General features: G+C 35.4%; 1 protein-coding gene across 2 annotated transcripts in view; it reads left to right on the forward strand.

Moving 5' to 3' along the window:
* ERO1A (endoplasmic reticulum oxidoreductase 1 alpha) overlaps positions 1–26,346 on the forward strand; it is a 53,980-nt gene that overhangs the window by 24,103 nt on the left and 3,531 nt on the right. Inside the window, exons 7-15 of one of the 2 annotated variants that reach the window (XM_027971493.3) lie at positions 8,519–8,639; positions 10,747–10,793; positions 13,235–13,246; positions 19,099–19,125; positions 19,244–19,336; positions 20,164–20,410; positions 20,906–20,975; positions 25,303–25,389; positions 25,473–25,606. In XM_027971493.3, coding sequence (XP_027827294.1) covers positions 8,519–8,639; positions 10,747–10,793; positions 13,235–13,246; positions 19,099–19,125; positions 19,244–19,336; positions 20,164–20,410; positions 20,906–20,975; positions 25,303–25,389; positions 25,473–25,606 — 838 coding nt within the window. The remainder of the gene's footprint in view (positions 1–8,518; positions 8,640–10,746; positions 10,794–13,234; positions 13,247–19,098; positions 19,126–19,243; positions 19,337–20,163; positions 20,411–20,905; positions 20,976–25,302; positions 25,390–25,472; positions 25,607–26,346) is intronic. The other variant, XM_042252040.2, reaches the window with a different exon arrangement.

Here is a 26,346-nt window from a genome sequence, read left to right on the forward strand (position 1 = left end):
ATATTTTCCTTAATGATGATTTGTGTTGTTTTTTGGAAAGAAAATAATGAACCATGAGTTATGTCTGTGACATTTAAATAAAACCAAGCCAGAGCTTTGGTACGATTAAAATCTAGGAGTCCTAGAATGCATTAGAACCGTTTGGTTTATGGATTTTTAAATTAGATTTATAGATTCTCCCAGTCTTCCATTGTTTTTTTTTAGTATCTCCTTTTTCGTAAGTTTACTTGTTAGCATTTTAATTGGCTAAACAAAATTAAATTGAGTTTTTGTATCCTTCTTTGCTTCTTTTGGAACAGACTAATGATTTTTTAAAAAAAAATCAGTGAAAAGAATGATATAGATCATTTTAATTATAAGCAAAAGATGAATCTGAAACACTCCCCTCCCCAAAAAAGGGAAAAAAAAAAAAGGAAAAGTACTCATATTTAATCTGTGGCTTTATTTTGGGGAAAAAAAGTACATAAACTTTACTTAATAAAAACCATGACCATATCTTAGCAGATACATATCTGTAATCCATTGTTTCTAATTCCCAAATCTGAAACTTTGAAAAATGACTATTTTCTCCTTAAATTTAGTGCAGATTCACTCAGTATGAATATTCATGTTTTTTTTACTGCAGAAATATTTATGTGTTTGTTTAAAGGTTGCTGCCCCAATCTCTGCTGGAATAATATTCAACATATGTTACGTGTACTATATTACTCTTCTAAAATCTGAAAAGTTCTGAATTTCAAATCACATTTGGGCCCAGGGGTGTTGGGTAAAGAACTGTGGACTTATACCTAGTGTTAGGCCAATAAGGAAAGGATGATAAAATGCTCTCCCACCCCACTCCAGTACTCTTGCCTGGAAGGTCCCGTGGATGGAGGAGCCTGGAGGGCTTCAGTCCATGGGGTAGCTAGGAGTCGGACACGACTGAGAGACTTCACTTTCACTTTTCATTTTCATGCACTGGAGAAGGAAATGGCAACCCACACCAGTGTTCTTGCCTGGAGAATCCCAGGGACGGGGGAGCCTGGTGGGCTGCCGTCTATAGGGTCGCACAGAGTCGGACACGACTGAAGCGACTTAGCAGCAGCAGCAGCAACCCTAATTTTGCCATCTTTTCTGCAAGGATTCTTTGGCCTAAACATTGCTATGTGAGATAAAATTCACTTTGTAGCATGGCAACTTTTATTTTTATTAGGCCTGCAGTATTAAAGAAAGAACGGGAATACCTTTACCAAAGTGTCCTTTTAAAGCTACATGCTTACTTTTGTGTCATAAATCAGTAATTCACTCCATATATGATGGAGTTCTGTTATCTTGGCTGAATAACTTGTCCACATATTTTTGTTTCTTCTCTTACAGAAGGATGAATATTTTTTTCAAAAAGGACAGCTTTATAAGAAATAAATAATGTATGTAATGGTAGGTAGAGGATAGGTATTTTGTAAATCTTTTTTTTTCATATATTATTTTTATTTTTCTTATAACAAGTCTATAAGGTAAGCATTTGTCTTACTTAGGACTTTTTTTGTTTCTTTGTTTATAGCCTTTCAGTATTTTATGTTTAAAAAATTAATTTATTTTAATTGGAGACTAATTACTTTACAATATTGTACTGGTTTTTGCCATACATTGACATGAATCAGCCATGGGTGTACATGTGTTCCCCATCCCGAATCCCCCTCCAACCTCCCTCCCCGTCCCATCCCTCAGGGTCATCCCAGTGTACCAGCCTGAGCACCCTGTCTCATGCATTGAACCTGGACTGGCAATCTGTTTCACATATGATAATATACATGTTTCAATGCTAATCTCTCAAATCATCCCACCCTTACCTTCTCCCACAGAGTCCAAAAGACTGTTCTATACATCTGTGTCTCTTTTGCTGTCTTGCATATAGGGTCATTGTTACCATCTTTCTAAATTCCATATATATGCGTTAGTATACTTGTATTGGTGTTTTTCTTTCTGACTTACTTCACTCTGTATAATAGGCTCCAGTTTCATCCACCTCATTAGTACTGATTCAAATGCATTCTTTTTAATGGCTGAGTAATATTCCATTGTGTATATGTACCACAGCTTTTTTATCCATTCTTCTGCTGATGGACATCTAGGTTGCTTCCATGTCCTGGCTATTCTAAGTTCAGTTCAGTTCAGTTCAGTCGCTCAGTCGTGTCCGACTCTTTGCGACCCCATGAATCACAGCACGCCAGGACTCCCTGTCCATCACCATCTCCCGGCGTTCACTTAGACTCACGTCCATCGAGTCCGTGATGCCATCCAGCCATCTCATCCTCTGTCGTCCCCTTCTCCTCCTGCCCCCAATCCCTCCCAGTTGACTCTTTTCCAATGACTCAACTCTTCACATGAGGTGGCCAAAGTACCGGAGCTTCAGCTTTAGCATCATTCCTTCGAAAGAAATCCCAGGGTTGATCTCCTTCAGAATGGACTGGTTGGATCTCCTTGCAGTCCAAGGGACTCTCAAGAGTCTTCTCCAACACCACAGTTCAAAAGCATCAATTCTTCGGTGCTCAGCCTTCTTCACAGTCCAACTCTCACATCCATACATGACCACAGGAAAAACTATAGCCTTGACTAGACGGACCTTAGTCGGCAAAGTAATGTCTCTGCTTTTGAATATACTATCTAGGTTGGTCATAACTTTTCTTCCAAGGAGTAAGCGTCTTTTAATTTCATGGCTGCAGTCACCATCTGCAGTGATTTTGGAGCCCCAAAAAATAAAGTCTGACACTGTTTCTACTGTTTCCCCATCTATTTCCCATGAAGTGATGGGACCAGATGCCATGATCTTTGTTTTCTGAATGTTGAGCTTTAGGCCAACTTTTTCACTCTCCTCTTTCACTTTCATCAAGAGGCTTTTTAGCTTTTCTTCACTTTCTGCCATAAGGGTGGTGTCATCTGCGTATCTGAGGTTATTGATATTTCTCCCGGCAATCTTGATTCCAGCTTATGTTTCTTCCAGTCCAGCATTTCTCATGATGTACTCTGCATTGAAGTTAAATAAGCAGGGTGACAATATACAGCCTTGACATACTCCTTTTCCTATTTGGAACCAGTCTGTTGTCCCATGTCCAGTTCTAACTGTTGCTTCCTAACCTGCATACAGACTTCTCAATAGGCAGGTTAGGTGGTCTGGTATTCCCATCTCTTTCAGAATTTTCCACAGTTTATTGTGATCCACACAGTCAAAGGCTTTGGCATAGTCAATAAAGCAGAAATAGATGTTTTTCTGGAACTCTGTTGCTTTTTCCATGATCCAGTTGATGTTGGCAATTTGATCTCTGGTTCCTCTGCCTTTTCTAAAAGCAGCTTGAACATCAGGGAGTTCACGGTTCACGTATTGCTGAAGCCTGGCTTGGAGAATTTTGAGCGTTACTTTACTAGCATGTGAGATGAGTGCAATTGTGCGGTAGTTTGAGCATTCTTTTGCATTGCCTTTCTTTGGAATTGGAATGAAAACTGACCCGTAAACAGTGCTGTGATGAACATTGGGATACACATGTCTCTTTTAACTCTGGTTTCCTCAGTGTATATGCCCAGCAGTGGGATTGCTGAATTGTATGGCAGTTCTATTTCCAGTCTTTTAAGGGAATCGCCACACTGTTCTCCATAGTGGCTGTACTAGTTTGCTTTCCCACCAACAGTGTAAGAGGATTCCTTTTCCTCAGCACCCTCTCCCGCATTTATTGTTTGTAGACTTTCTGATAGCAGCCATTTTGAGTGGCATGAGATGGTACCTCATTATGGTTTTGACTTGCATTTCTCTGATAGTGAGTGATGTTGAGCATCTTTTCATGTGTTTGGTAGCCATCTGTATGTCTTCTTTGGAGAAATGTCTGTTTAATTCTTTGGCCCGTTTTTTGATTGGGTCACTTATTTTTCTGGAATTGAGCTGTAGGAGCTGCTTGTATATTTTTGAGATTAATTCTTTGTCAGTTGCTTTGTTTGCTGTTATTTTCCCCCATTCTGAAGGCTGTCTTTCCACCTTGCTTATAGTTTTCTTCATTGGGCCAAAGCTTTTAAGTTTAATTAGGTCCCATTTGTTTATTTTTGCCTCTATTTCCATTACTCTGGGAGGTGGGTCATAGAGGATCCTGCTGTGATTTATGTCAGAGAATGTTTTGCCTATGTTTTCCTCTAGGAGTTTTATAATTTCTGGTCTTACATTTAGATCTTTAATCCATTTTGAGTTTATTTTTGTGTATGGTGTTAGAAAGCGATCTAGTTTCATTCTTTTACAAGTGGTTGACCAATTTTCCCAGCACCACTTGTTAAAGAGATTGTCTTTTCTCCATTGTATATTCTTTCCTCCTTTGTCAAAGATAAGGTGTCCATAGGTGCATGGATTTATCTCTGGGCTTTCTATTTTGTTCCATCAATCTATATTTCTGTTTGTGCCAGTACCATACTGTCTTGATAGTACTGTCTTTGTAGTATAGTCTGAAGTCATGCAGGTTGATTTCTCCAGTTCCATTCTTCTTTCTGAAGATTGCTTTGGCTAATTTGAGTTTTTTTGTGTGTTTCCATACAAATTGTGAAATTATTTGTTCTAGTTCTCTGAAAAATACCGTTGGTAGCTTGATAGATTTCATTGAATCTATAGATTGCTTTGGGTAGTATACTCATTTTCACTATATTGGTTGATTCTTGATTCATGAATCAAGGTTGATTCTTGATTCTTCCAATTCATGAACATGGTATATTTCTCCACCTATTTGTGTCATCTTTAATTTCTTTCATTAGTGTTTTATATTTTTCTATATATAGGTCTTTTGTTTCTTTAGGTAGATTTATTCCTCAGTATTTTATTCTTTTCATTGCAATGGTGAATGGAATTGTTTCCTTAGTTTCTCTTTCTTGTTTTTCATTGTTAATGTATAGGAATGCAAGGGATTTCTGGGTGTTAATTTTATATCCTGAAACTTTACTATATTCATTGATTAGCTCTACTAATTTTCTGGTGGAATCTTTAGGGTTTTCTATGTAGAGGATCATGTCATCTGCAAACAGTGAGAGTTTTACTTCTTTTCCAGTCTGGATTCCTTTTATTTCTTTTTCTGCTCTGATTGCTATGGCTAGAACTTCCAAAACTATGTTGAATAGTAGTGGTGAGAGTGGGCACCCTTGTCTTGTTCTTGACTCTAGGGGAAATGCTTTCAGTTTTTCACCATTGAGGATAATGTTTGCTATGGGTTCCTCATATATGGCTTTTATTATGTTGAGGTATGTTCCTTCTATTCCTGCTTTCTGGAGGGTTTCTTTTTTTAATCATAAATGGATATTGAATTTTGTCAAAGGCCTTCTCTGCATCTATTGAGATAACCATATGGTTTTTATCTTTCAATTTGTTGACGTGGTGTATCACATTGCTTGATCTGCAGATATTAAAGAAACCTTGTATCCCTGGTATAAAGCCCACTTGGTCATGATGTATGATCTTTTAATATGTTGTTGAATTCTGTTTGCTAGAATTTTGTTAAGGATTTTGCATCTATGTTCGTCAGTGATATTAGCCTGTAGTTTCCTTTTTTTGTGGCATCTTTGTCTGGTTTTGGTATTAGGGTGATGGTGGCCTCATAGAATGAGTTTGAAAGTTTACCTTCCTCTGCAATTTTCTGGAAGAGTTTGAGTAGGATAGCTGTTAGCTCTTCTCTAAATTTTTGGTAGAATTCAGCTGTGAAGCCGTCTGGTCCTGGGCTTTTATTTGCTGGAAGAGTTCTGATTATGGTTTAGATTTCCGTGCTTGTGATGGGTCTGTTAAGATTTTTATTTCTTCCTGGTTCAGTTTTGGAAAGTTGTACTTTTCTAAGAATTTGTCCATTTCTTCCAAGTTGTCCATTTTATTGGCATGTAATTGCTGATAGTAGTCTCTTATGATCCTTTGTATTTCTGTGGCTGTTGTGATTTCTCCATTTTCATTTCTATTTTGTTGATTTGATTCTTCTCCCTTTTTTTCTTGATGAGTCTGGCTAATGGTTTGTCTATTTTATTTATCTTCTCAAAGAACCAGCTTTTAGCTTTTTTGATTTTTGCTGTGGTCTCTTTTGTTTCTTTTTCATGTATTTCTGCCCTAATTTTTATGATTTCTTTCCTTCTACTAACCCTGGGGTTCTTAATGTCTTCTTTTTCTAGTTGCTTTAGGTGTTGTTAGGTTATTTTATTTTTCTCTTGTTTCTTGAGGTAAGCTTGTATTACTGTGAACCTTCCCCTTAGCACTGCTTTTACTGAGTCCCATAGGTTTTGGGTTGTTGTGTTTTCATTTGTTTCTTTGCATATTTTGATTTCTTTTTTAATTTCTTCTGTGATTTGTTGCTTATTCAGAAGTGTGTTGTTTAGCCTCCATGTGTTTATATTTTTAATAGTTTTTTTCCTGTAGTTGACATCTAATCTTAATTAGAAATTTGAGCTTTTGTCATCTGGAAAAATATGGTTATATTAACTTTTTAAAATGAAGTTGGAGAGAGATGAAGTTATGTCATAAGTAAAATTATGAGTCAGCTAATGTTTATCTGTAATGAAGCAGAATATTAAAAATTTAATCATTCCTTGGTGGTTTGTTTTCTGTCTTAAAATACTAAATGCTGAGTATTATTTATATATTTTGAAAGTCAGTGTTATTTTTTATAAATTTATCATAATTTGCTATACTGAAGTAATCTCTATAGTACTATTAATAATTGAGATGAAGAGAGTTATCTGTTCCTAAACTAGGTGATTCCATGCAGATTTGTTTTTAAAGTTTTTATTTTTATTTCTAGTTATTTTAATTGCTACTTTTACCTTGAACTCTCAGTTATTTCTAGGTGCTATCACTGTGCTGTTTCCAGAAGCAAATTTCCTTCTAATTTATGACTCTAATGAACTGTGAATTGGGTTAAAAATAACCAAGCTTAGTTTATCTTAATTTTTTAAATGAGAAGTAGATACTGTAGAGAGCTTCATGGACTGTCACGTAAGCACCTTTCAGCTCAGATTTTTGTCATCCACTTTGGTTGCTTTGAGGCCATTTTCACTCGCTTCCTCATTCTTTTTTAGTTCATGCTGTTAAAACTTTATAGATAAATTAGGTTATTTTTGTATTGCTAACTAATTCCATAAGGCAACTGGAGGACTGCTGCTGCTGCTGCTAAGTCACTTCAGTCATGTCTGACTCTGTGCGACCCCATAGATAGCAGCCTACCAGGCTCCCCCATCCCTGGGATTCTCCAGGCAAGAACAATGGAGGGGGTTGCACTAGGGGTCATATTTTTTTTTTTTTTTGTTTCATTTTAAAGTTTTAATACATTATACAAATTTATAGAATATATGAGAATCCAATATCCCACCAATTTTGGTGTGGTTTTCACATATATCTATAAATATCTTTTCTATAGTGCTTATCTTTTCATTTTAGTAGGTTGCCTTTGTACTTAATAGTTCTCTTGATTGTAAAGTGGTCTATTATATATCATAATACCAGTGGAAATGGAAATGGAAGTGTTAGTTGCTCAGTTGTGTCCAACTGTTTGTGACCCCAAGGACTATAGCCCACCAGGCTCCTCTGTCTATGTAATTTTCCAGGCAAGAATACTGGAGTGGGTTGCCATTTCCTTCTCCAGAGGATCTTCTAATACCACTAGTTAGTATTTATTTTACTCTTATTATTGTTCTAAGCACTCTGCATCTGTAAACTTCTTTAAGTCTCACAGTAACACTATGAGTATTATCCCCATTTTACAAATGAGGACACCGAGGCATAGAGAATTTACATGACTTGCTCAGGGTTTCAAAGTCAATAAGTAGTAGGTTGTTTGTTGTTCTGCCACTCAGTTGTGTCCAACTCTTTGTGATCCCATGGACTACATCATGCCAAACTTCCCTGTCCCTGGCTCCTAGAGTTTGCCCAAACTCACATCCATTGGGTCGATGATGCCATCCAGTCATCTCATCCAGGTACTCTGGCTCCAGAGCCTGTGCTCTGCTCTGTTGGACATTTAGGATGCTTCTAATTTTCCCTTTTATAAATAATACTGGTACAAATATCTTGTTTATAATGTTTTGCTTATTTAGGATTATGCCTTTGGGACAGCTTTGTAGTGGTCATGTAAAAAGGAAGTATTTGGTAACAAACTGTGTGGCACCAATATGTCTTCATTTACCTCAGTTACTTATGAACTGCTTGTGGTTAATGTGATGGGAAATGTACATATATTCTTTGCCTGGATAGCTTACCTGAATCGAATTATTATGTTCCTTCAATTCTGTAATTCACATATTCCTTTTTTTTTTTTAACCTTTATGAAACCAGGATGCTTTTGCCACTGGTGTGTAATTTAATGTGGATGTTTTTGTTCCTTCTTCTTTTCCCTTGTATTTTTCTCCTTAAAAGGTGTTTTTAAGTCCCAAATGCATTGTTAACATTTGTAGTGCCTTAGAATCAATGGGATACAGTGTGTCATACTAGCTTTTTAAGGTAACTGAAAAAAAAAGAAAGATTATTATAAAACATTTTATTTTACAGATATACAGTCTCCTGATGCTGAGTATGTCGATTTGCTCCTTAATCCCGAGCGCTACACGGGTTACAAGGGACCAGATGCTTGGAAGATATGGAATGTCATCTATGAAGAAAACTGTTTTAAGTATGTGTCATTTTCCTTTCAAAATTCCTGAAAGATGTGCTCATTTCTCTTTATAAGCAAACAGAATCATAATGACTTAAAATTACAAATCAAATTCACTTTATTAAAGGATGTATTTGGACATAGTAACATATTCATTCATTAATCCAGTTTCCCTCTAGGGAAACATGTAGACATGCATGTCAACAAATACTTCTTTCTTTTTTAAAAGACTTAGGATAGTATTGGACGTTTTGGGGAGTGTTGTAGGCATTTCTCAAATGTTCCTTAAGTGGGTTATAGAATCTCAGGTGAGCTAACCTAGAGCCAGAGAGATGATATAGTTAGTGCAGGGAATAAATTAGGGTATATAGCTGCATATTCTTTTCGGTGCTCTATACTCCTCTCTTTTTGTTGCTGTGATTATTTTATCTGCTTTCAAATTAAAGTTAAGTTCTTTTCAGAGAAAAATATTACTTATTATAAACAAGTAATATTTGAGCACTCGTGTTGTGCCAGTTGTTGTGTTAAATATGTTATAAACATTTCCTCCTTAGTCCTTGTAACAACTCTGTGTTGTAGTCATCACTGTTTACAGATGGAGAAACTGACACTTGGAAAGGTTCAGTGATTTGTCTAGTGTCAAAGACATAGTAAGTGGAAGAACCCTCTTTGACCTCCTACTGACTACAATGGAAGCTGTCACTCTGAACAGTGGGGGACTAAGACGTGCTTCAAGTTTACCCACTTGTAAGCCTCTAGGCTGTGAACAGGGTACTTACTGGGTTTTGGAAGGGATGTGTGTGTGCACATGGGTGTGATGCTATCTCAGAGGTGGGGGTAATTCTGGGAAGATTTCTGGAGTTCCCAAGTGTGGCAAAAATACTTTTTACTTTTCGTGTCAAATATAAGCATTTGAGATCAGCAGTTTCTTTTTTTAACTTGCAGAATTTCTGCAATTTAGAAAGTGGAGAGTTTTCATTATTTACTCATTTCTGCCATGTGTTTCGTTTAAATTCTCTTGACTCTTATTAGGAATGTTTGATTTATAGAATTTATTGACTTACTTTAGAGGTTTTTTTCCTAATTTTTTATATAAATGAAAATAGAGCCCAACTAAAGCATTTGTTAGATTTTGTATTAGTTATTAGTTAGTTATTGTTCCCTAATTGATTTATATCATTGTCTGCATAATATTTCTAAAATATAAACAATGTAGGGGGCATTAAAATTGAGTATGTTAAAATATAGCTTACGTGTTCTGTTCTCAAAGTGTCTCAAGTTGTGCAATTGTAAAATAAATAAAGTACATTAAAATGATCCCTATACTCTATTAGTGATACTAGATTTAATTTGGGATTTAAAAACATTTTAGTGACATTACTCTCTTTTTTCTTATTAAATACTTATTTTAAACTTATTAAAAACCATCTTGATTGAAATTATAACAAACTTGATGGCCACAGAGCAAATTGATAGACTTAAAACTATCAAAGTGGAAAATAATCTAACCACAACTGTTTTTATCCCTTTTTATTTTAGTGCTTGTGTTGAGTATTTGCCTTTTTTTCCTGCTTGTCTTTGAAACGAGTATATTTTATGACATACACATGTATATAACAAATATAAAAATATGTTAGTAACTAAGAGAAGAGCTTGACTGGTGTTTTTCATCTTGCTTTGTTTGAAGAAATGATTATGAAATGACTTTTTGGCTGCTACAGTGGGAAGAGATCAGAAACTTTATCACTAAAATGGATAACCACCCTCCCTTATAGCAGTTAGAAAAAATAAATATTTTATAAAATCAGTAAAGCCACTTGATTTTAGATATAGTTATTAACCAATGCAGGAGACATAAGAGATGCAGTTCAATCCCTGGGTTGGGAAGATGCCCTGGATGGAGGAGGACATGGCACCCCACTGCAGTATTCTTGCCTGGAGAATCCCATGGGCAGAGGAGCCTGGCCATGGGGTTGCAAAGATTCAGACACGACTGAAGTGACTAAGCACGCATGCATGCACATAATTATTAAAAAACTTTCTGAGGGAATTTCACGTTTACTTAACTAATTATAGCATGATGGATAACATATTTATACTTTATACTTTAATTTTTTGTTTCTAGGCCACAGACAATTAAAAGACCTTTAAATCCTTTGGCTTCTGGTCAAGGTGAGTTATTTATTTGCACTGTTATTTGTCAGCTAGTCAACTTTGGTTAGAAGGAAGGAGGAGGCAAGATAAGGATTGGCAAGAGCATTTGAGATCATATATTCCTGTTTTCATAAAAGTTATGCCTCATTCTTGCAGAGAAATTGGTGTTAAAAATATTTACACTTTAGTAAGGAATATTTTCATAATGAATTTACACTATCATAGGATGAAGTTTAAATCATACATTTTTAATATATTTTTGCAGAATGTGTGTGTTCAGGCTTTCAGTTGTTTTTACTTATCTTTCAGTTCAATGAATATCCAAAAAAACTTCTGCGTTACATTTTCCTAAAACTTGAAATTATATTGTTTATCTGGGGAGTCTGATTTCAAATTCAGTTGACTTTATATCTCATTAACATTTTTCATTTTCTGCTTATATTCAGGGTCTGGCTTAAATGCTTCCTTGCCCACTCCATCAATTTCTCTGATCTCCCCTAACTGGCAGTAATCTCTCTCCTCATAAAATGATCTTATGTATTATTTGTTCCTCTTTCAGCTCTTTCCACTTGCTAGCATTATTTTGCTACTATTTATGTGTCTATTGGCTTCCCAGGTGGTTCAGTGGTAAAGAATCCACCTGCCCAGCAGGAGACTCAGGTTCAGTCCCTGGGTCGAAAGATGCCCTGGAGAAGGAAATGGCTACCCACTCCAGTATTCTTGCCTGGGAAATCCAATGGACAGAGGAGCCTGGTGGGCTACAGTCCATGGGGTCGCACAGAGTCAGGCACGACTGAGTGACTAAACCACCACCACCACCACCATGTAACTATTGATTTCCCCTAGTACTTTGGACATATGAGTAGCATTTCTTGGTTTCATCCCTTAGTAAAGAGCCTGAAACATAATAGATGGTATAGTTAAATGATCAATGAAAATCGCCCTCCTCATTTAATGGTCTTGTCTACAGCAGTGAAAATCACTTGTTCCTTCAACAAATGATTATCCACTATTTACTATGTGTTAGGCACTGGATAGGTGCAGAGGGGATGTAAAATTGAAAGTCACAAACCTTGCCCAGTCTATAACAGGCAGAACAGTTTGTTGAATAAACCATTTTAAGTGTATGATTTCAGGCTTTTTCCCTAGGAAGTACATATCCATGTTTTCTGAAGATATGCTTACTGATGAATTCTTTGATGTACTTTTAGAAAATGTGGAATAGTTTTCATTTTTTAAATTTATTTGAAAAACTGCTGATCTTATAAAGTCAACAAACAGAAATTTACTTCTGGAAAGCAGTGAGATTGCATCATTCCATAAAGGCTGGCAGACTAGTCATTCTAAGGTTAGAATGAAAGAATGTCTTTAAACACAGCTTTTGATTTATATGAAGTCACATATGGTACTCAGTGGAAACTGTTGATTTAATATCAGATGAGATGCAAATTCCTAGGCAAGAGATGATCTTCACTCTTATGTGAAGTCAGTCACATTATGATCTGATAAGTTAATTAACCACCTTTGCTTATTTTAAAGATAAATGGGAACAATGTCAGTCTTTATCATCAGGGAACTGGTTAAATGAGTTATGGTATTTTTATATAGTGGAATATAGCCATTCTAAATGTTGCTGAAAATTTTGTATTCATGTATATCAGTGGTGATCAATAGCACATTTAGGCAAAGAAGCAGGTATTAGACAGTATGCATTAATATATTTTTTATAAAAACATAATTAGTATAATATCTCACTATCCTGTGCACAAAGAAAAAAAGACACTTACCAAAATGTAAATGGTATTTATCTTTGGGCACAGGGCGTTATGAATGATATTTTTCATTTTGTCTTTGTCTTATCTTTATAACATATATTTGCAATGAGCATCTGGTACTTTAATAAATGATGGCATTAAATAAAAGTGGCAAAATGAAGACAGTTTTTCAGTACTCAATGAGCAGCTGCATACAAACTGCTGGATTGTGCATATTTGGATCTTACACATAGTCTTTAAAAATATTGCTGAATAAGGTAAATTTTTATAATGCAGTTCTGGGAGTTTTGAAGCAAAAACACAGATCCTTAGCAGATACTGTCTTATAGCTGTAGGATAAATAAATAGGTAAAAAGGCTCTGCCAGCCAAATAACTGTGAGTCCCTGAGATATTTAAGAGTACTCTTAGATGATAGATTACATTTCTCTTTCCTGTCAGCCCACATTAAATCTTGAACAAGCTGAAACTACTCTTTATCCAGGCTCTTGGTAATGAGGCCATTTAGTTAAATTAGGCATAATTCCTTTTATGACCAGAAAGAGTTGCATTCACAAGCATATCACTCTCAGATGCTATCTATGTGGGTGAACTGATGGACTAAAAGTAATGGAAGTATAGCATTTTAAAAGAGGCATCTGGAAGGAGTTTTCAGTAATAGAACTTTTTTTTTTTTCTTTTTTCAGGTAAAAGTGAAGGTAAGTAAAATTTCTTTATCATACATGACAGATACGAATTTGCTTATATTCAGAGGTTTATGGGCAAACTTGTTTTTTCTTCCCACACGTGAGACTTGAGAAGTTACTTTTTATTTGTTTATCTAAGATGCTGACAGGGACAGCATAGGTTAAGGAAAAATGACTCTGTGTGCCTGGGATCAGCCAGTAGAAACAGGCTGCCTCAGACTCTGAAAATTCACTCATACATTTTATGTGTGTGAAAGTGAGGCATTTCCTGGCCTCTGTCAAGGAAAATTTCTTCTTTATTGACTGAATCTGGGATGCGCTGGGTCACCGATAGGAAGGTTCTAGGCATGATCACTGAGGAAAACAATAGAATGGGGAAGACCAGAGATCTCTTCAAGAAAATTAGAGATACCAAGGGAACATTTCATGCAAAGATGGGCTCAATAAATGACAGAAATGGTATGGACCTAACAGAAGCAGAAGATATTAAGAAGTGGCAAGAATACACAAAAGAACTATACAAAAAAGATCTTCATGACCCAGATAATCACGATGGTGTGATCACTCACCTAGAGCCAGACATCCTGGAATGTGAAGTCAAGTGGGCCTTAGGAAGCATCACTACGAACAAAGCTAGTGGAGGTGATGGAATTCCAATTGAACTATTTCAAATCCTAAAAGATGATGCTGTGAAAGTACTGCATTCAATATACCAGCAAATCTGGAAAACTCAGCAGTGGCCACAGGACTGGAAAAGGTCAGTTTTCATTCCAATTCCAAAGAAAGGCAATGCCAAAGAATGCTCAAACTGCCACACAGCTGTACTCATCTCACACACTAGTAAAATAATGCTCAAAATTCTCCAAGCCCGGCTTCAGCAATACGTGAACCATGAGCTTCCAGGTGTTTAAGCTGGATTTAGAAAAGGCAGAGGAACCAGAGATCAAATTGCCAACATCTGCTGGATCATGGAAAAAGCAAGAGAGTTCCAGAAAAACATCTATTTCTGCTTTATTGACTATGCCAAAGCCTTTCACTGTTTGGATCTCAATAAATTGTGGAAAATTCTGAAAGAGATGGGAATATCAGACCACGTGACCTGCCTCTTGAGAAATCTGTATGCAGGTCAGGAAGCAACAGTTAAAACTTGACATGGAACAACAGACTGGTTCCAAATAGGAAAAGGAGTCCATCAAGGCTGTATATTGTCACCTTGCTTATTTAACTTCTATGCAGAGTACATCATGAGAAACACTGGGCTGGAAGAAGCACAAGCTGGAATCAAGATTGCCGGGAGAAATATCAGTAACCTCAGATATGCAGGTGACACCACCCTTATGGTGAAAGTGTAGAAGAACTAAAGAGCCTCTTGATGAAAGGGAAAGAGGAGAGTGAGAAAGTTGGCTTAAAGCTCAACATTCAGAAAACGAAGATCATGGCATCTGGTCCCATCTCTTCATGGCAGATAGATGGGGAAACAGTGGAAACAGTGGCTGACTTTATTTTTTTGGCCTCCAAAATCACTGCAGATGGTGACTGTAGCCATGAAATTAAAAGACGCTTACTCCTTGGAAGGAAAGTTATGACCAACCTAGACAGCATATTCAAAAGCAGAGACATTACTTTGCCAACAAAAGTCCATCTAGTCAAGGCTATGATTTTTCCTGTGGTCATGTATGGATGTAAGAATTGGACTATAAAGAAAGCTGAGTGCTGAAGAATTGATGCTTTTGAGCTGTGGTGTTGGAGAAGACTCTTGAGAGTCCCTTGGACTGCAAGGAGATCCAACCAGTCCATCCTAAAGGAGAACAGTCCTGAGTGTTCATTGGAAGAACTGATGTTGAAGCTGAAACTCCAATACTTCGGCCACCTGATGTGAAGAGCTGACTCATTTGAAAAGACCCCGATGCTGGGAAAGCTTGAAGGCAGGAGGAGAAGTGGACGACAGGATGAGATGGTTGCATGGTATCACCAACTCAAAGGACATGAGTTTGGGTAAACTCCGGGAGTTGGTGATGGACAGGGAGGCCTGGTGTGCTGCAGTCCATGGGGTCACAAAGAGTTGGATATGACCGAGCAACCGAACGGAACTGAAGAGGCATGATCAGAGCATTCATCTACTGGCTTCCAAGCCTGTGCTGATTCTTGGGTGTAGATATCATTGCCAGCTCTTTAAGTTATTGTAATGCCCAAATTTTAACATATTTTAGGTTTACTGTGTCTTTTTGAGAATATTTTTGCTTTATGAATAAGATTGGAATGATATTTGTTATTCTTAAGGCCATGTGTTTAGCAATATGAGAAGACTCAGCAGTATGTAGCTTTATTCTCGCTAGATGAGATTATTAAAATGTAAAGGATCACTTTTCTCTCACTCTAAATTCACTTCTCTTCTAAAAAAATTTTTGTTTATTGATTTTTGGCTGTGCTGGATCTTTGTGTCATGCAGGGTTTTCTCAAGTTGCAGGAAGCAGGGCCTACTCTCTCATTGTGGTGCATGGGCTCATTGCCGTGGCTTCTCATGTGGCACTTGGGCTCAGTAGTTGTGGCTCCTGGGCTCTAGGACGTGGGCTCAGTAGTTTGGCGCACGGGCTTAGTTGCTCTGTGGCATATGGGATCTTCCCCTACCAGGGATCCAACCCATGTCTCCTGCATTGACGGGTGGGTTCTTTACCATTGAGCCAGGGAAGCCCACCATATTCTCTGTCTTCTGAGCATTATTTTTACGGGTTGCTTTAGATAACAGAATCCGAAAGTTTGTAACTTTGTTCTTTTATTTTATACTTTATTTTATAGTAATGGTAGCAGCTAAATAAAATACTAAATCATAATTAGACTATTTGGAAGAGAAGTTCTTTAGTAGTATGATTATTTTTGCAAAGGTGTCTCATATTTTGTTACTGTTAGTGGTGATCCTATCATTTCCAGTTATGAATAACTTTATTCCACCTTGGGTGTTCCCAGTTCTATGCTATATTCTGGCTACATTAAAAGAAGCTATTTTACCAGTGTGGAGAGCCCTTCCTCCTGGGCCATGGGGCGTGGCCAGAAAGGCGGCCACCCCCTCACCCATCATGCACCACACATTCGTGGGGAACCTGGTGCTGAACCATTGGCAGATGACCTGCTTCTGGGTCAGGGTTTCGTATGTAGCAGAGCAGCTCCCTCACTGCTGTGTACTGAAAAGTCAGCCCTCAACACAAGGGTTTATAAAAAAAAATTTAATAAACAAATTTTAAAAGAGAAAAAAGAAGCTATTTCAGTTTTTAATACCATTTCAAGATCTTAACCTGTCTCATTATCAAAGTAAAGATGGTTAACCTGTAGAGGCTATCCTTAGAGAAAACATCTTATTTATGAGTGTAATTTTAAGTGTTCATTCTGGTAAAATATGAAAGCTGACATATTAGGCGATTATCTAATTGGATCATATTCACAGACAATCTACTTCAGGACTATAAAACTAAATGAAAATTTCTTTGGAAGACTAGGTCCTAACTTAAAAAAAATAATAAACCCCAAACATAGAGGTTCCCAATAAGGAAACAAATTACTTGTAATCCCACAACCCCAAAATAATTGACATTAATAATGGCTAAGAAGACATGCCAGTACTTTTCAAAATAATTTGCAAATATGAGTTTATTTAATCCTTCCAACAATCCTAGGACATTTTGTTAGGATTTTTATTTCCATTTTTATAGACAGAAAATGAATCCCAGAAAGGTTCAGCAAATCAGCTAAAACCATGTGGTTTGTAAGTAGCAGCGTTTGGGATTAAAATCAGGCAGTTTGATTTCAGGGTCTATGCTTTTAACTACTTCATACTGCTTCTCTGCTAACATTTTGATAATTATCATTATTTTCATGTTTATACTAATATGTTTGTAATATATACATTATGATTTTATATATTATTATTACCATGTCAGCTTGCTTCCTCAGCCTGTGTCCTCATCAGCTTAGGCTGCTCTAACAAAATACCATAAACTAGGTGGCTAAAATAAAAGACATTTATTTTCTCAGAGTTCTGGAGGCTGGGAAGCCCATGATCAAGGTGCCAGCAGATTTGGTTCTTGGGGAGGGCCCTCTTCCAGGCTTACAGATAGCTGTAAAGATACTGATTCCATCATGGTGACCCCATCCCCATGACCTCATCTTAGCCTAGTTATCTCCCAAAGACCCACTTCCAAATACAGTCATATGGTGGAGGGAGGAAGGGGGAGTTTAGGGCTTCTACATATGAATTTTAGTGGGGGGACACAAACATTCATCCGTAACAACTTAGATTTCTAGAAATGGATTTACTGGATCAAAGGATAAGGACATTTTAGGCTCTTGATACATACGACCAGATTCTTTTTGTCATTGAAAGGGTGTGCTAATAATTTACACCCCCTCCAGTCATTGTGCCACCTAGTTTTACCTGACTCTTGTCTAAATTAAGTATCATATTTTTTCTTTACTCTTTAAAGTTCTGTCTTTACAGTTTTAATTTGCATTTTAATTAATTTTTTTATCGAGGTATACTTGATGTCTAATATTATATGTTTCAGGTGTACAACATAGTCAGAATTTTTAAAGGTTGTATTATAGTTATAGTTATTTAAAAATATTTGCTTTGTTTCCTATGGTGTACAAGATATGCTTAATTTGCATTTTTATTATTGATGTGACAGAACCATTTTTATCTGTTATTACCATTTGTGTTTTTCCTTTATGGATTCTCTGTTCATATTATTCACCCTTTTTAATGGGCGCTTTAGCGTTTTTATTTGGTGTATGAACTTTTTATACACTTAAGATATTATCCTTTGTTGCGTTTGCAACATACTTTTTACTGTTTGCATTTTGCTTATGTTTATAAAGTTTTCTGACACAAATGTTTTAATTTTTTATGTAATCTGTAAATATATAAATGTATGTTTATTCTTTGTCATTTCTTCCATTACTTTTATGCTTGTTTGGTTCATTATTAATATTACTATAAACAACTTTGGTGAAAAGGGCCATATAGTACAATGTTTGTCATCTCTAGTGGATATAGACATAGAATGTTCACATAGGTGTAATATTTCTTATGCCTTTTTACATATTATTTCAAACAAACATTTTCATGCATTGTCTGTGTTCCACACGCTTGTCATTTTAAGTTTTGTATTATTCAGTCATGTTAACTGATACGTAGTATTCTGTCATGTTAGCTCAGGCCTTGTGCATTTTAGTTATTTCAGGTTTTAAAAATTATGTAGAACATAATCATCTTTCAACGTATTATCCCCCCACCTCCATTTTGAGTTATTTCTTTAGAGCACAATTCTAAGAGCAATTATCAGGTCTAAGTATATGAACAGTGATTGCTGTAGGTCACAGAATATAAGTGATATTTGGTTTTTGTAACATTTCCTTAAATTGTTCTTTTGAAATATTGCATGGTATAAAATACTATCAGCCATAGACTGATAATATACTTCTAATAATACTATTTTATAGTTTTGATTTCTCTCATTTTAAAAAGTGTGTAATGTGTTCTTAATTTTTATAACATGAGTTGTTATTAAGGCTAAGTATTTTTCTATGTATAGATTTACTATTTAATTTGTGTGTTTTGACCTCACATAAAACACTTTATCCAGAAAGTTATAAGGCTAGGGCCACCTAAGGCAATGCTAAGCCTTCTGAAGATTGAGCAACTGAGCGGTGCTTAAAGTGAATCCATACCAGGAACCTTTCTCCTTTGCAAACAAGACTGGGACCTTTAAATTGCTGTTTGGCACAAATTTGCTATAATATTTTAAAACTTTTGAAAAACATATATTTTGGCATTTTTATAATCTTGTGACTTATTTTTCTTTTAATTTCAGAGAATACTTTTTACAGTTGGCTAGAAGGTAATTGGACACTTTTAAACAAATTTAATTCTTTTTCATTTTAAAATACACATGAAATTAATTTTATATCTTACAAGTTTCACATATGAAATTTCTATTTCCAAATTACCTTTTGTAGGTCTCTGCGTAGAGAAAAGAGCATTCTACAGACTTATATCTGGCCTCCATGCAAGCATTAATGTGCATTTGAGTGCACGGTATCTTCTACAAGGTATATAATAGTCACTTTTATTCACTTTACCGCACTTAATTTTGGGTATTCTTAAAATGTTCTTGGTATTTCCTGGATGGGAAAAGATTGGCCCTGTTGAATATTAGGCAGGAAAAATTTATTCCCAAGTGGCAGTAATCAGGAATGTGGGAACTGTGGACATTATCAGGAAAAGTTCAGCCTATTCTTAGCAGTCTTCACTTTCTTTTAAGAAGCTGCTCAAAATCATACACATCACTTTGGAAATTTTCTTTTGTTTTGTTGTGGGAATTGAAATAGCTCCCAAGAGCAAAGTTGTTTTCATTAGGTACTACTATATCTGAATCCTTCTGTTTGGATGTCAGCTTCAGGCCTGCAGTTTAATGGGTAAAAGCTTTTTTTTTTTTGCTGTTGAAAAATGAGACCATGTTGGATTTTCATCAGTAACATGTTTACTCTAGAATTAAAGTATCTCTTACTTCTTAGAAACAAAATCATATTAACTTGAATTAGGACTTCAAACTCATTAGTAATTTCAGATAGTCATCTTTGACTTCTGTATCTTGGTTTTATGAATATATTTATATTCAGAAATTTGATTGGATTAGCCCTGGTTTCTCAGTAAAGCAATTGAGTTTATTTTCCTTTTAAGTATGGGTTCTAGAAGATAAAATATTAATATGAAACTGTTAAAGGCTCAATTATGTAAAGCAGTTTTCATGGTTGTATTGATTATATGTTTTAAAATATAAAATAAAATTAGCTTCTGTAGCATAAATAACCTAATATAAGTACAATGAAACTTAATTTTAAAATTCACTTTTTAATATTTATTTCTTTCTTCTCAGATACGTGGTTGGAAAAAAAATGGGGACACAACATTACAGAATTTCAACAGCGATTTGATGGAATATTAACTGAAGGAGAAGGTCCACGAAGACTTAAGAACTTGTATTTTCTCTACTTAATAGAATTAAGGGCTTTATCTAAAGTGGTTCCATTCTTTGAGCGCCCAGATTTTCAACTCTTCACTGGAAATAAAGATCAGGATGCAGAAAACAAAATGTTACTTCTGGAAATACTTCATGAAATCAAGTAAATTGTGTATTACAACTCATACAACCTATATATTAATAAGAAGAGTGACAAGTGATATCCAAAATTAAATTCTTAAGTAATCAACTTAAAGGAAAATTATCTAAAAAATAATTAAAAGCTAATTTTGCTCATAGGTCTTTTAAAATTGAGTTTTGGTTTTATTTTCATTTGACTTATGTACTAAGAGGTGCATATTTTTAGTTTTAAGAACCATTCTTTTGGTATTTGATACTTTCATTATTTTTATATTTAGTTGAACAGGTTGGGTTTGGACCCTAATTCTACTATGTTATACAGTTAGTTTGTATATTTGAGGATAATAATTTGTTGGGGGCATCAGAATTTTGATTTTTACTATCTGTTCTACTCTGTTGTACTTGTATTATCACTGACCAGCAAAATGTTGTATTAGCAGGACTTTTAATATTTTATAATGCATGAAAATGATTATTTCTTTTGTTTTATTCAGAGAATATGTTTTATTTAATGCAGGTCATTTCCTTTGCATTTTGATGAGAATTCATTTTTTGCTGGGAATAAAAAAGAAGCAAACAAACTAAAGGTAATAATTTTATACTTTAATTTTTAAATGTAAACTCACATGCAGATATGACTATAAGGCCATGTTTTTATTTTTAACAGTAAATCCGAATATACTTCTTGAAATTATAAGAAAAAATCAGAGTCATAATCTTTCTTTTCCTCAAGAAAAAGAGGAAGTCCAAAAGCAGATCCAACTTAAGATTTAGTTTGTGTTGTTTTCAACATAACGGAAATGTGTGTGTGAATGTACTCTTTACAGAAGGGTTTCATTTCACACTGATTCTCTTGTGTAGCAAATAGAGCTTATGAATGAAAGGAAAGGGATCTAGAGCTGGAGAAGCAGAAACTGCCTTCTGCTGGAGAGAATTCTGAAAATAGTTTTGGCTAAATTATGCAATGCTCTTTAGGGGGAGAGGGCATAGTGTTGCTTTGTCATTCATATCATTCCCTGGGAACTAAAGGCATTTAGGGCTTCTTAGGTGGCATAGTGGTAAAGAATCTGCCTGACAGTTCAGGAGACACGGGTTCGATTCCTGGGTTGGGAAGATCCCCTGGAGAAGGAAATGGCGACCCACTCCAGTATTCTTGCCTGGAAAATTCCATGGACAGAGGAGCCTGGTGGGCTACCGTCCATGGAGTCACAACAAGTCAGACTTAAGTGAGTGACTGCACACACAAAGGCATTTAGGTACGTCAGCATGCAGTCCTGGAAAGAACAGAAGACCTGAGATCGCATAGGATGGGTCTGGTCTTTGTCTTGCCTCTTAATGGAGATATGACTCCAGGCAAGACCATCTTTGTATCTATTTACCTCAAAATACAACAAATAAGAAATTTCACTGAAAAAATTTTTTAAACACTCATTGTGTGTAGAGTGTGATTTTTGTCATTAAAGGGAGAGATGGCTTCCATCCTCAAGGGATTTCTAAGTCTTTTTGAAGACTTAGAAGGGCTTCCCCTGTGGCTCAGCTGGTAAAAAATCTGCCTGCAATGTGGGAGACCTGGGTTCGATCCGTGGGTTGGGAAGATCCCCTGGAGAAGGGAAAGGCTACCCACTCCAGTGTTCTGGCCTGGAGTATTCCATGGACTGGGGTCACAAAGAGTTGGACATGACTGAGCAACTTTCACTTTCACTTTGAAGACTTAAGTAAAATTATATTATTGTTCTCAATTATAAAGGTATAGGTAAGTAAAGCAGGTGGTCCTCAGTAGAAGTGGGCTTGATCTGGTTTCATCAGAATATTTATGACAGTATCCCTTTGTTTCTAATTTTTTGTTTCTTTCGATATTGAAAGAACCTTATTTTTCATAGCTTGCAAACAAAATACTTTTTGCACTCTTGCTTTCTTTGCTGTTAGATAATAGTTATTTTTGACTGCCCATCTACCTCCTACTTAAAGCATTCTTGCTAGAAATACATACCTCAGTGCTTATATAACCTCCCAAACAGCTTCCAGGAACTTAGAAGTGAGGGGGAAGATGCTGTGATGACTTTTTTCCCCCTACTATTTTTGATATCTGTCTTATTTTTAGTACACTTGCGGGTTTATGGAGAGAATGTTTTGACATCTACTTGTTTTATATTGTGCAGATTAGAAATATTTCTCACATTGTTTTAATTTTATCGAAACTCCAAAATACTCAGCTTTGATATCCTATGAAATTTAACACATAATTTTTCTGAGTCCTTTTACAAGAAGAGAATAAAACACCAAGGAAACTTGTTGATATTGGTATTCACTTTTTTTGAAATTGTAGTTTATAGTGAACATCACGGATTTGAACAGTCACATAAGCTTATTTTAATATCTCTTCATGTCTCCTTTATACTCTATCAGTGTATGGTTATAAGTAGAGGACTTGTATGAAAGAGAAGTGTTCAGTGTTCACTTCAACACAGAATAGGATCTCACTTGAAGGCTTATAAAACATCTGAGAATTGGGTGAGAATTGTGTTTTAGCCAATTGGTTTCTTTGAATATAGATCACAGTGTTTAACCACAGAATGTTTGATCATTCTCCTCACTGACTGTAATTTTTAGTATTGATCTTAAAACTATGTGTATGAAGAAGGAGAATTTGTAAGTGACTTAGGGTCTGTTTATTTTAAGGATAATACATTTTTCTAATCTGAGTTAATTTTAGAATATACTCAGGTTATTGGACATTGATTGTTATTTGTGGAAGTCATAACGATTTTCTCTTTGTTCTGGTCTAGTAAATTTCTAGCTTATTAATTTGGTTCCTTTATATTACATTCATTTAAACATTTGTGCTTGGTTTTAATTTTACAATGTTAGTTTGACTCTTGTTAGTCAACCACATTTATTCTCCATATATGTCATACAAAGACTCAAGAGCTGCCACATTCAAGTATTTGAATTAGTGAACATAGATTCAGATACTGAGTTTAGACACTGTACAAAAGCATTATCATTGTTTAGAGGCTTCCAAGCTTTAAAAGTATAAGTATAAGTCAAGAGCTTTCATGCCTTTCCACATGATAATAGTGTTTTATTAGTGAAAATATAACTGCCAAAATCCACCATGCATTTATTGACACTTGTAAAGTAAAAGCTGTGTTTTATTGACCATAACATTTATATCCATTTGAAAATTTATAGTGTGTACATGTGAGCTATTTGTTCTGTCTATGTACAAATACTTGTCTACTCAGGGATTTTATAGACTTTTACATCAACTATAAATCCTCCAGAGGTCAGCACCTCATAGGATGGGAACATCAACTGCAGAGTAATTTTAGCGCTGTTTCTGTTATTCTTGTTAAAAGTGTGAGTTTTCTTTAATTTGAGGTTGAAATACAAGTTTAAAGGAAACCTCAAATCACCAAAAATCTACTTAGAGTAATATTGCTGGGTAAATATTTTTTAAAAGTAAGTTGAAAATTAGAATTACTTCTTACTTATTCTAAAGGGTATAGAAACACATGATATAGAATATTGCTAACATATGGTAACATTTAATAATAATAATTTGGGTTTTGTAGTAAGTTAATAAGATATAAGACCTGGGACCTTATTATAAATCTTCTACATGGTACAGCTGTTGACTGTTTCAAAGTCTCAGGCTGAATGATGCATCTGGGGAAAGACTTGTCTCCAGAGTGAACTGAGGTCTGCTTTGAATAGTCGGTTCCAGTCTTTGCTGATTTATTCCCATTTTTAGATCTTTGCTTATGTTCTCTTCTGATTGAGCTCAGTGTGTAGTTTAGCACAATAAAAACAAGCAAACAAAATATTATATACTTACCAAATTATAGGCCATTTGATATAATGAATGTTTCATCTGAAATGTATGTCAGATTTCCTGCTGTGAGTACTGTAAGCCTGGGATTCCACTATAAATTCAGGACAGGGGAGTCATTGGAGAATTAATTAGTACTTTCCACTGGTGTGAAAGAAGGATATGTTCTTGGCTTCCTTTCTTTCCTCCTTACCCCTTAAAGACATACTGCTTTTGGATGAGTTTAATGAGTTTCTCTCTGAAACTTGGTGGAGGGTACATGGATTTCACCATATTCTGTAGATTTTTGTATGATAATAAAGTATGTATGCTAATAATAAATGGTAAAAGATCTGGTTGTTTTTCCTAATACCAGAGAGAAGGGCTTTCATTTAACTATTATGAAACCAAAGGTTTTTACTTGTTGCTCCTTCCATTATTTATTCCTTTCTCCCTTCCTTTTTTTCTTTTTTGGTAAATGATGTCATACAACTTCTGCCCCCTCTCCTGATATTGACATGTGTTTAATAATCACATACAATAGAACATCTCATTTACTTTCTGTATATTTACAGATAGTCTAGTTATGGAGGCAGGCAGTCCTGGGGTTTAGATTTGCTATTTACTAGATATGGGAATTTGGGCAAGTTACCTAGCTGCTCTGGACCTTATGTTTTTAATTCATAGGTGTAGATTGTAATAATACCTTGGGCTTCCCTGGTGGCTTAGCTGTTAAAGAATCTGCCTGCAATGTGAGAGACCTGGGTTTGATCCCTGGGTTGGAAGGATCCCCTGGAGAAGGGAAAGTCTACCCATTCCAGTATTCTGGCCTGGAGAATTCCATGCACTGTATAGTCGATGGAGTTGCAAAGAGTGGGACACAACTGAGTGACTTTCATTTTTGCATTTGTGGTGAAGGTGAAATACAATTACATATGTAAAGATTCTGGTGTGCAGGAGGTGTTCCGTGTACACTGATTTCAGTTTTCTTCCCTTTGGTGCTCTCCAGCGTTTTGCACACAGTGAGGCACATAGAAGGCACTCAGAGATACTTAGTATTTGACCATATACTACATCTTAATAGCATTTTAAATTATTTTTAGGAGGATTTTCGACTGCATTTTAGAAATATTTCAAGAATCATGGATTGTGTTGGTTGTTTGAAGTGTCGACTGTGGGGAAAGCTTCAGGTAAGCATATCAAGCTCAATCCTGTTTTCTTTCTTTGCACAAGGAATTTTCTGATTTTTCTTTTTTTCTTATTTCTATTATAGACTCAGGGTTTGGGCACTGCTCTGAAGATCTTGTTTTCTGAGAAGCTGATTGCAAATATGCCAGAAAGTGGACCCAGTTATGAATTCCATCTAACCAGACAAGAAATAGTATCATTATTTAATGCATTTGGAAGGTTAGTTTGCACCAAAATTTTTTTTGCAAGCCAAGTAAGTCTAATGTAACACATATACTATCAGGTAAAACTGGGTAAGAAATATCCTGTTTAGTGAAATTATCTCCCTACAGAATTCTGTGATCTTATGAAATACTTTAACTTTGTAGATACATGCAATCATTATATCACCTCTTGACTCTTGTAATCATTATTAATTCACTGAGTGCTTCAGTATTCATCTTACGGAATTTGTAAACTTTTTCTAATCTATGTGCTATCCGAATGTTTTTTTGAAGGTCCTAGAAAAAATCATGTTGTGTAATGTAGGTGTACATCTAAAATTTGTGAATTTGCCATTGTGTAAAAAGGCTAATCATGCTTTTAAAAATAATTTTCATCAAAATGATTAGAAAATAAGCTTAACATTAGGAACTTACATTATAAAATTTAAGCACAGATGCATTTCCTCCTGGCCTATCAAATCTAAAGAATGCAGAGATTTATATTTAAAAAGACTAACATATTTTTAAGGGCTATATTTCTTCACTTACAAAATTGATTTAATAAATTATTCTTTAGTACACAGAAGCTTGACAGTTATATTTGAGTATTTTGCTACTTTTTTTCATGGTGGAGAACAGAGCTAAAGTATACTTAAAATAACAAACTTTTTATAAGTTAGTGAAAACAATTTGGTCACATGTTTACTGTTCTCACTCTTTGTAGTCCAAAAGCTTTGATTCTTTGTATATTTAATA

Source organism: Ovis aries, chromosome 7 (assembly GCF_016772045.2).
Source record: "Ovis aries strain OAR_USU_Benz2616 breed Rambouillet chromosome 7, ARS-UI_Ramb_v3.0, whole genome shotgun sequence".
In the NCBI taxonomy this organism is placed as follows: domain Eukaryota; kingdom Metazoa; phylum Chordata; class Mammalia; order Artiodactyla; family Bovidae; genus Ovis; species Ovis aries.